The sequence below is a fragment of the Arvicanthis niloticus genome, chromosome 12 (assembly GCF_011762505.2).
Source record: "Arvicanthis niloticus isolate mArvNil1 chromosome 12, mArvNil1.pat.X, whole genome shotgun sequence".
Classification (NCBI taxonomy): domain Eukaryota; kingdom Metazoa; phylum Chordata; class Mammalia; order Rodentia; family Muridae; genus Arvicanthis; species Arvicanthis niloticus.
In genome coordinates, this window is record NC_047669.1 from 50,096,635 (window position 1) to 50,108,839 (window position 12,205).

A 12,205-nucleotide genomic window follows, 5' to 3' on the forward strand; every position below is an offset into this window, starting at 1 on the left:
TAAAAAATTAGCATAAGATACAGAGAAATGCTATGTGTATTTAGGATTATACACTATGTTTGAAAGATAAATGTGGTTTTGAATTTTATTTTCCTAAATTATGGGAATTGTTTCTTAACATATACATTTTTTAATTACTGAATTTATCTCCTTTTCCATAAAACACATTAATGTCAAAAGTGTGTAAAATATTGTTTGTAAGGATCAGTTTTGTAGATCAAGGCTTAAAGAGTTATGTTCAGCATTTGGGTGTAATTCATCATATAGACTAATTTGTTCTATAGGAAGTGTACTTAGGTAAGGTTTTGGTTAAATAACGTGCAGCCTGAATTAGTACTGAATGGAATTTAAATACAAGTGGAGACTTGTCTTCCCGCTTTCCCTTCTTCAAATTTTCAAAAATCTAGGGATATCTGAATATCTAAATTTTACAAAGCATTATGGTTGAATTATTTTCCAGAATTTAAACATTTCCTAGACTCTTTTAGTTTCAAAGCACATCTTGTTATATATTTAAAAATTATATTTGAATTTTTATATAGAAAAGGCTGCTTTCATATATCAAAACCATTATGGAATTAAAAAATGAATCGACAAATTGTTTGTGAATTGTATTATGAATTATTTGTTTGAAACATTGAATTCATAATATCGTAAAATCAGAAGTAGTTTGGCATTATCTCAAGTCTATCCATTTAAGAAACATGATTGCTATGTGCCTTCTTGGTTTGGAGATTACATGGGTAGGCATGATGAATATCACACACACACACACAAAAACAGTCACAACAACAAAAAAAACCCTTTTATGAATATTTCCATGAAAATCTTCTCCTTTCCTTTTGATATGTAGAATCTGATCATTAAGATAGTTTCAAATTACCACACATCACATGCCTTCTTTTGCTGGAAAAAAATGGAAAATAATATAACATGTTATTTAATAAAAATAAACCAGATACAAAATCTTGCCTTGTATTTACAGACAAATTTTAATGGAATATTTCATGGTCCAACACAAATATCAGACCCAATGGCACTAATTCTTGTACAGCCTTTGGCTTACCCTGTATAACAAAATCTGTTATTTAAAGTAGACTACAAAATACCTCATGGTAAGTGAACTTCCAAAGACACAAAGAAAATCTTCCATAAATTTAAAAGCTTATCTCAAATTCTTATTGTTATAAGCTTGGGATGTATATATGGTTAATTGAATTATCTTAGGTAGTTGAAATATATCAGTTAGAGTGTAGAAATAAAAAAGTTGTTTTAGATATTTTTGCTTCTGTTCCTAGTCAACATTAGTAAACACAAATAAGTGGATGTAAAATTACTTTTACAAAATTTTGAATGTTGGCAATCTCAAGCAAGATTCTTTACGTCAGCGACACTTTTTTTTTTTTAACCCTTAGTCAGCATATTACAAGGTTCATACATTTCAAGGAGTAATGACTAAATGTTGTATCAGAAAGAAAACATTTTTTAGTAGCTCTTTAAAAAAAAACAAAAAAGAAAGTTCCCTTTAGAAATTTACAAGAAAATTGTATGTCATTAAGGAAACCTAAAGTAGATGGGCATAAAATACAATTGAGAAAAGGTATCGAAAATAATGCATTTGACATAACCGAATGTGCTCCACAACACCTTTTGTAATCTTTCAGGGGAGAAAAAAAAAGTTTATTTCCTAAAATATATTAAATGAAGAAAAAAGTTCAGGAATGTCCAGCAGACAACTAAAATTCAAATTTTCTTTTTTTTTCATTTTTTTTTTTCTGAGGAGACTTTACTGAAAGGATGGAGTGTAAATGGGAACCCTGTAGGTGTGTTCATAAGTGTTGTACATGACGTATTTGAAGCGCCACTCAGTACACATTGAATACTTTGTAAGTATATAGGCATATCAACATGCAAGTGTCATGTACTTAATATTACAATATGCATTTTGTCTTGTGAAAATGTTCATGATAAGAGTAGAATCAATAATTGTGTTTGTTTTATGTGCGATATGCTTCATTTTGGTGGATCTTCTTTGCAGCACAGAATATTTTTGAGTGCTGTCATAAGTATACCCTTCCAAAAGATATGGATTTCATGTCATATAAATAGAACACATTATTTTTTGAAACTTCATTACCGGGAACACCTGCATTTCTGGACACTGTTTTCAGAGATAAGTCTTTAAATTTTTTTTTTAACATGGCAAACTTGTTGCAAGGTTGTTTACACTGAAATATTTATGATAAGAATGGAGCTGTCTTTAAGGAATATTTACTGTTGAATAAAAAGGTAAACAACTGATTCACAAATATTGATGTGAACTGAATATGAAGAAGAAATTAGCCATTCCAAACTCAAAAGTCCTTAGTCCACTACTCGATTGCATCATTGAATCAATCGACAACAGGTACGGCGAGTACAGCGAAGTAAGTTTGTAAAAAAGATTAAAATGTTACATATTTATAAAGGAGCAATATCACTAGCTTTGAAAAGCTTCTAGATTGCTTTTTTTTTTGTTCTATTTATGACATTCAGTCAACACATCGGAACCACAGAGAAAAGCAAAGAGGAGAAAGATAACAGCTGTTTTTACATTTTGTACTTGTCTTTAACCGATTCGTGACTACTGCTTCCAACCGTTACATTTTATTGCGCGTGACTTTCACTATCAGCAAATATAAAAAACGTGTCTACGAGGATCATGTACAAGGGGAAGCATCTAAAGAAAGAAAGCATTTGAGGTTCGACAGTACTGTGTGTTCGTGTAATGCTGCATTTCATGCTGCTCTTAAAAGTCCGTGTAGGAATCGCTACTGCTTTGACCCTGGAGGGAGGGAAAGTGCTTAAGTGCTGAGCCCTGGTAGATTTTTCTTGTGCCTCTGCAGTTGTCACTTCTCTTTTAAATTAACATTTTGAAATATACATCATATTTCCAAGGGGGTATAGTGTTTTCTTTACATCTTTTTCACATTTGGGCCCGTTTTCTCAAAAAAAAAAAATCACACATTTCATATATATATAATATATATATGATCATATATATTACATATACATATATGGAAACAATGTTAAAGAGTTAAAACAAATGATATTTATAACATAACCACATTACACAATAATATTATTTTAATTTTAAGTGTATTTTATAGATTCTCCATCAGTATTTAATAGATTTATCTGATCTTTTATTTTTCCTGAAGGGAAATATGCTCATAAAATGGCATTTTATTTTAACATATTTAAATTACATCATTGAAAAGTTCCTATCATGCCTAGGCAGAAAAAGTGGGCTTTTGAGGCAATATTTTGAATTATTGGTGTTACTTGTTCATAAGGAGACATTTTAAAAATACTTGGTTTTTGTTTATATAGATAATACTTCTCTGGAAATTAAATCATATACGTGATTTGTACTTAAAATACAGCATTGAATTTCAAGAAATTCTTACACTTTAAAAATAAAATGGAATATCAGATTGGACTGCAAACTGCTGCCATCAAATTACTTTTAAAAAGTTACAGTTACATAACAGCAAAACATTAACTAGGCATGGAAAGAACTGTTCTCACCAAAGTTTCATATGTTACCTATGAGCAGCTAACGATAGAGAAGCTAAACAAATGCATATCCATACATTATAGAATACACTACAAGAAGTTGGCTTTTGAGATTTCCCAGGGAGTGGGAGTGCATTGTTATGAAGGTCCCAAAACGATGCTTCCTGGGATATCTTGTAAATATTTACTTCCGCTATTTATACTGAAGTATCATAGCCCATGTTAAAAGTGAGAGAGGTAGAAGAATTATTGTAAGTATGCATGGCAGAGAAATTACCAGCTATATCCAATAACTATTGCATTCAATAGTAATCTCAATACATAAAAATGCTGATGATTTTAGAACCCATTCACAGAGACCATCCCCTTCAAGTCTCATGATTATCTTTCTACGTTCAATCCACTGCCTTTGGAAGGGTATATAGAAGTGCAAAGGGCATGTTTGGGTTGTGATAGGGAGACAAAGGAAAATATAGAAAGGAAAATTTCCTCATTAAAATATAAGTGTTTTTAAGTACTAAATATACCTTATGTTCTTTGAATAAATTTTTACTCATAATCAAAGTACAGCAATCTATTAGAGCACATATATTTCAAAGAAACTTTAAGAATATCAAAATTTGATTAAATATGAGTCAAAGATTAAAATCCATGTCTTTTTGTTGTCTGCAGTAATGTTAAACACTAAACCAAATAAATGTCCTTTGTTACCTCAATAAGTAAGAAAAAAATATAACTTGTTGTAGTTTAAAACATGAGAGGTGAATTAGCAAACTCTTGGATCTTCTTTAAGAGTATTTTAAAACCCTTTGCATTAAGTATCCAGCAATAGAATTAGAGATATTGCACTGAGTATATTTCAATATTGCCAATGTATATTTCAAAACAAATTATATTATCTACACTAAGATTTCCTCTTTCCCAGAATTCAAAATGCATATTATAATTACATGGGTTTCCAACATCCATACACAGCTAGTACAAGATACTTACATGTACATACAGTGTAGTTACCTATATTTTGCATAGTTTTTAGTGTGTACTTGGTGCCACTTAACAAAAAGCATTACTCATCAGTAATTTCCTTTAGGTTTTTCAGTTATTTCAGTTGCGATCACTGAGTAATTATTTTATTGTCTGTACCCATTACAGATTACCATTTGTTAATGAAAATAAAATTGGGCATTTTCAAAAGTTTTCTAGGACCAAAATATGATGGAGAGGCTACAGCCTGATATGAAAAGGTTTTTGTTTGTTTGTTTGTTTATTTCACAAATTGAAAAATGTGTGAAAGATATTTTTGTTTTTTTAAAATTATACTTATGTCAAAAGGGTGGGGAAGAAAAAGCATTTTCAATGTGCCCATTGGTAACACTTTGCAATAAGTGGCACTAAATCACACAATAACTGCTATGTTACATGGAAGAGCCATTACTGTCAAACAGCTGCTGTACATGTGCCTACATGGTATCTCAATGCTGTTACAGTCATGAGTACATAATTACAAGTGAGCCTGTCTTTTTAATTGAATATTTATATTTTTACAAAAACCAAACAAAAACCCAAATAAAACAAATGAGGTGTTAGCGTCTTTGCCATAATCAGGAAAGTTGTTATTCTTTCTCTATTTGTTATGGTAATTGTAAAGTTTCTACGAAAGACTAGACATCTTTAATGAGATCATCAGGTTTCTAGATTAAATCCCAATATCAGGTTCCTTAAATTGCTTCTTGCAATTTCTGGTAAAAGGAAATAAGTTGGAATCTCTTTCTCAGTGTTTGTTTTAATCTCGCTTCTCTTCAATACACACACACACACACACACACATACACACGCACAAATACACACACAGAGACATGCACATGCAAACACAACACACACACAAGTACACACACACACTGACATGCACATGCAAACACACACACACACACACACACACACACACACCAATATTCCAGTGGGATATTGTGGCTTTACTATTTTATTGATGTACTTTTCCTTTTTCTCTTATAGTTTTGGTCACCATTCTTCCCAGGACATTCAAAAAGGAAAAGAAGACAAGAAGAATATTGGTTAGATCTTACTGATGGACAATCAATATACACTGTAAACATTTCTGGCAGAGAGGAACTTCCTTTTGTAACAAATGATGCTCTTAGTCTTTGAGGAGTGTGTACACACATTCCTCTCACTGTGTTTCCTACCTACTGAACTCCCTTAGCAGAGACAGAGAGTGGCTCCGAGTGCATACGACTGGGCATATTTCAGGCTTCTCAGTTAACATGAGTCCAATTTGGAAATCTTATTTTATTTATTTATTTATTTATTTATTTTTATTTGTTTGAATGGGGAATGCCCACGATTCTTGTAACTTGTTTCCTTCAGTGAAAACCAAATGATCTTTCAATACAGGAAAGTATAACTCCATCACTTTTGTTCTGTGGCAGGAAATGTCATTCAATCAAAATTAGCTACGTTTAACTGAAAACCATTTGATTCAAGCCCACTAATTTTTATCTGCCAGTGACTTTCATTTTACAAGTTCTAATGGGTTTGTGTATTTCTCAGAAGGGTTAAAGGAGTCAAAAGTCTTGAAATGCAAACAGTTTGGGGTTTCTAATTTTACAGTGTTATAAATAATGTTTGTGTTATTTGGGCAGCGATTTTAGCAGTTGGAGCCAAGTAGAATATAGATGAAGAAGGATATAAATACAGCATCAATGAAGAGTAGCAATTTTGTAAATGTATCCTGAAATTAGGCTTTAAATAGTAATTGATGATGCAGTTATACAACATACTTAGCAATAAGAACCTTTCCATTTTGTACTAACAGGATGAATTTTTGCTGTGTGGAGTCTTTCTAAAGATTATGCATTGAAAGATATGAGCAGTTTATAGACCTATTCTAGTTTCAATGTGTCTAGAGGCACCTACCTGATTCTCTCGAACTACCATACTATATTAACATATTATTGCATTTTTTTTTCCACAGATGGTATGGAGTGAACTGTAAAAACAAGCATGCAATCACATCAATGCAGACTTATTTCCTTAAAATGTCATACTGTATATGATTTATTATGTTAACACTCAACCACATCATATTATTTATGTTCTGTATATTTTGAAAAAAAGTGCTGCTTGACTGACATCGTCCTTTTTCTTTTGTAAGAAATCAACAAGATAAATGCTACACAATTAAAAAAACTTAAAATTCTAACATTGTCCTTAAATGTTTGATACTTTTCTGATAAATAGTCTAATATACAGCACCCTTGTCTTTCATTCGTTATTAACATAGGATGTTGTATTCAATCATTCTTGTTCCCCGCAAATAAGTTCCAAGGTATATTTAAAACTCCACCACGCTGTTAGACAGCACAAGTACAGCTAGCATATTGTATTTCTTTGTTTTCTTCTTAAAGGTGCAATACTTGCAAATGGGAAAGTATTTTTTAAATCTAACTGGATCTTTATTCTTTAGCTTCCAATAAATGTAATGAAAACTATTTTACAATATTATATTTCATCCAAAGAAAAAAAGACTTTGTATTGGCTTTGTGGTATATTTAAGATTACTTAATTTTATAATAGTTCAATATACCAAAATTTAAAATAATGCAGAGAAAGAGACTTTCACCTTGGAGTTAAGAGCATGGCACAGGTTCTCTATCACTCTCTGTTTCATAAGTTTGTACCTCGCAGAATGCATAGACAGGAATTTAATATAAAGAATTAGCTCATTTATGCAGAAAAAATATCATAAACACTTTCTTTTTGGCAAATCAACATAGTTAAGCAGCCCTGAAACTGCCAAATTAAAATGTGTAAAGTTTTTTTTTCTTTTTAAATTAAATCAAACTAAGTGTTTTTAGGTTATTATTCAACTGTGGTTGTGATTTAAAACCTGAGGCTGTGCACTGGTTGTTAGCTTAAAATTACCTTTCCTTGTAACATTGTGCTTCCATTGTATAACAAATAAAAATTAACAAGAACTAGAAAAATTTTGTTGTTGACAGTGCTGGGACATACAGACAAAAATACTAATACATGTTATCTACTTATAATATCAGTTTATGTAATATCTAAAGGGATATAATGGACGTTAGAAAATGCGTACTTATGACTGAATAACCTACAGCCAAAAAAGTTAAATATGTATCAAATAATGTTTAATTGGATTTATTATATGCACTATATACAGATACTAAAATGTCTCAAAATTGTGCCCTACTTCAGTTTTGTTTAGGCAGGTGAATCCTTATGGAACAAATAAATTATAGAATCAAATAGAGAAATGAATGAAATCTTTATGATTCCCAAAGCAGTTAAATGTTTGTAATAATTTATTGGTAAATGAAGCTACAATAACCTAATGGTAGGATCTATATAATAATATAAGGTGTCTTGTCATAAGTATAATCCATACACATGGCGCCTGTATCAAACACTAAATTTTAAAATAGCAACTTGATACAGTATTACCAGTATAATCTCAAACATTCCAGAAACTACACTACAGTGTTTTTCAGTTTGTGTTTTCTAGGGAGTATGTTTCCACAACGTGTTATCTTTGAAGATAGACAGGTAGAAAACATTGTTTGTAAACCTCTAATCTTCGATTAAGCTTAAACACATTAGGTCATCACCTAATCCTGTGACTTGTGATAACTGTCCAATGGCAAACCAATAGTTTATGACTTCAAGGAAAACAAATGTAGGGGCAGGGCTCTGCATACATTTCTTCAATGTATAAAAACAACTCAATATCATGATCCAGTGAGATGATTAACATTGTTAAGGCTGTATATTCAAGCACTGTATGTTAAAAGAGCAATGGTGTAAAATTTAGGCAATACGAAATGTCCTGCATTATGGATGGTACAGTAATTAAAGAATGATGCTTTCAACTGCTGATTGTTGGTATACACTGGCTACTGAGAGCAGTACAGTATGGGTGTTAATAAAAGTAGTAGAAGAAGATGGTTGGAATGATTTCTGAAAGATGATTGCCAGTTTTCTCCAGCAGTCAGCCTGGTAGGTAAAACTCAGAACTTGGAGCCTGAATTTTAAATGAAATACTCTTTTTTCTCTTCCGCATTGACTTGGCTGCCTTCAGCATTGATAATGGCTGTGTCAGCATCTGGTGCGTCTTCAGCTCCTTTAGCTTCATTTGTTAGATATGTTCCTGTAGACGTGGGAAGAAGGATGTTAGTTCTGGGCATCTAACAAAATAACTACATTAAGAGAAAAATTTCAACCAAATCTTCGTATATTGGACAATAGTCTCATAAGTGATAAACCACACAATTCAAACATTCATAATTCTTTCTTTTTTATTTTAAGAGATGTATTTCATATGAGACTGAGGTGCAATTATTTAAAGGAAAGAGCAAGGCTGAAATGACTACTATGTCACTTTTACTTCTTTAATGATGGATTGATTTAATGAGACCGTAAAATAAATTTAGTTCTTTATTATGATACATGCAGTTGACAATAGTCTTAAGTTTTACCATGATTTTTCATGTTTACTCACATCAGAACTTTCAAAACAAAGAAACTCAAACTTAACATAAGGACCAATAAGACAAAAAAGCATCAAAATAAAATAAAACAGCTAAGAAAAACAATAGAGTCTGCTTTGTATTGGCCAAACACTCCCGGGCATTAAATATCTCACTGACCTAATCTATGCCAATAATGTTTAGATTGGGCTATTATAAAAATAAGATTTCTAAAAAATTAATAAAAACTTTATTTTGTTAAAGATCAAAATTTCTTGACTCATAAACCTGTATTTATGAATAAAACTTTTAACCAAATACTTAAGAGTTGAATCTTATTACTACAAATATATTACTGTTCTTCTTGTGTTCTCATTCAGCCTTTTGTCCTGTTTTGGTTTGTTTCTTTCCGCAGAATTAGATTGGTATAGTAAAACAATGTTTCTTTAGATAACGGTCAAAATTTCCAAAGTGAGCCAGTTGTTGGTAGGAAGAATATCAAGTAAGTACTTTTCTCTAACATTAAACTCCAGCTAGGAATGTCTGGTTGATGGTGGATGTTTTTATTTATAGAAGTATGTACACTGTCCACTGTTTTTAAAGTATAGTTAATAAAATTACTTAACAGTTAAATTACTGTTAACCCATTTGAAATAACACTTATCATCACTTCCCTGAATTAATTTCCAATTTACATCTTCAAATCCTTCTTTCTATCTGCATCCCTGCATTAACTCACTCGAGAAAGAGAAACATAAACCCTATAAGATGTTGGAGTTAATTAGTGTTTGTGAGATTTTTGTCAAGACTAAAAGAGCATTCTCTAACTATTGCTTACCTTTATGTCTTGCCAGATATCGGCCAAGAAGGAATATGGAGCACAGTGTGACAAACACAACAACAGCCACTATTCCTCCTATGAGAGCATGATCAGGGCCGTTCTGGCCAGCCAGAGAATTGGGATCTGTAAGAGAATAAAGAACAGTGTTTTAGTTAGTCTGTTACTTTCTCCTGAATTACATATCTGGAACCAGATGAGTCATTTTAAAACAGAGTGGTTCTATTAAAATGAATTTGATACATATTATGCCAATCATTCAGTCTGTAAATATTGGTTGTGTGGCTACAGCACACAAAACACCTGGAGATATAAAATTGAACGTGTTAATAATTTTTACCATTGAGTTCACATTTTAAGAAAATGTGGCATGAATTAAATATACAAGCTTTCGATGGTACATGTTTTTACATAGTATTCACATTCGTAAGTATAAATGTATATGTGAATCTACATAATACACACACATATAAAATATATATTATATATGCTTACACATAATATAGAAAATTCATAGGCACACTTTAAAATAATTCTGATGGAAATTCTGGGATCTAGTATTATTCGATATATATCATTACACAAATAATATTTAAAGCTATAAAAATTGATGCACACTCTTAAAAAAAAGTCTTAAGAAAAATCTAACAATAACACTTTAGGGAGTGTAAAGTTTAAAGTCCAGATAGTCATAACAAATAATTTCATCAGAGGAAACTGAGGAGAGAACAGGATGATTTTGGAGAAAGCACTCGGTGTTTGATGAAAGAGAGTAATATACAGTGGTGACAGGTTTATACTCTTGTGAAATGTCAACAGAAGGTGAAAGATGAATAAACAACATCAAGAATGAAATGTTCATTGGATTTCTAGTTTTCCCAACAATGATTGGAAAAAGATTATCAAGAACCTTTACATTCTGCTGTTAATAAGATTTTATTGGAAAGAGATAAACCAGTAAAGAATGAAAAGATCAAAGATTTCCAGATGTTTGGACAAGCACATGTTTGAAAATTGCCATTTATGAAAGTCACATGACAAGGAACAAAACTCAATAAAACTTTGAGTAAGAAAATGCATTAAGGCTCTTCTCCATGGCAAAGATCAAATAAACGTTCCAGCTGCCTCTCCCCGCCGTCTTCTTGCCAAGATTCTCATGTAGTTTCTTATACTTTAGAGGCAGGATTCAGAAGGAGAAAGGCAACAAATGAGTTATGGCTGGCATTAATGCTTTCAAAATCTCAAAGAGTAGCTGTAGAGACATGTATCTGACAAATAGATTTAGGAGTGTGATATTTAATGGAACCAGTGTTTTGTCAAAGAATCATATCCAAACAAAAATAACCCGTGCTTAAAACTTCAAACAATCTATAGAGCTCAAAAAGTCGGGAAAGGAGGAAATGGAGTATAAAAGCTGAACAGTGCCGATGAAGGTCATACTTTCCAGTACCTGCTTCTAATGCATCCTGGCAGAGGACCTTACAGGTTGAACACAGTATTGTTAAAGCTCAAGCATCTCCTAATTCTAGTCTGACATGCTGTCATGAGTGGTTGCCACTTAACTTGTATTTTCAAGTAGGAGCAATGATAATTAAAGAGTGGATACCATGCCTGCAATATGGAGAGCATGCCTTGAAGTGCTTGAAAGATCACACACGAGTGTACAAAACCCTCAACTTTTTAAAACAAAGAACACAGCACAAAACCTTAATCTGCTAATCAGCCACCTTTAGCATCTTATACAGCTATCTACTTATTTGTAGCAATATCTATATATTTATATAGAGATATTAAATTTATATATCTATATATTTGTAGGAATCCCCGTTTAAAAAAAAAAAAAAAAAAAAAAACCAGAAAAAAAAGAGAATACATTTTCTTTCGGTTCACTCTGATATCAAAACTCATAATCTGTACTCTGAATTTAATCATCCAACTTTGGAGCTTCAAGATGTCTCATTAAATTTTTTATAATTATTTTTCATGATTTTACTTCATGTTATAAGTTGCTTTTTTTCCTTTTTATACTATGGTCTTACTACGTTCTCTTGAATCCTTGAGTTATCTTATATTAATTCTTTTTAATCTTTTCAGAAATTTTATTTATTACCTCAAGATATTTTGTATATTCTGGTCTCATTCCCTTGGAAATCTATGCTATCCTTCATTTATTCATATTTTTATATAACTTTACAGACATGTGAATATCATAGTCAGTGATTTGTTCTGTTTTATGGGATACATTTCAGTGGAGAATATCTAGTTTTTCATTTAGATGAGTAATGAGGGGTCAGGTCAACAT

General features: G+C 31.5%; 1 protein-coding gene across 3 annotated transcripts in view; it reads right to left on the reverse strand.

Moving 5' to 3' along the window:
* Window positions 1–968: 968 nt before the first annotated feature.
* Window positions 969–12,205, reverse strand: part of Cadm2 (cell adhesion molecule 2) — a 912,354-nt gene continuing 901,117 nt past the window's right edge. For all 3 annotated transcript variants that reach the window (XM_034515865.2, XM_034515864.2, XM_034515863.2), the window contains 2 exons: window positions 9,904–10,029; window positions 969–8,746 (listed from right to left, as the gene is read on the reverse strand). In XM_034515865.2, coding sequence (XP_034371756.1) covers window positions 8,628–8,746; window positions 9,904–10,029 — 245 coding nt within the window. In that variant the 3' untranslated portion in view covers window positions 969–8,627. The remainder of the gene's footprint in view (window positions 8,747–9,903; window positions 10,030–12,205) is intronic.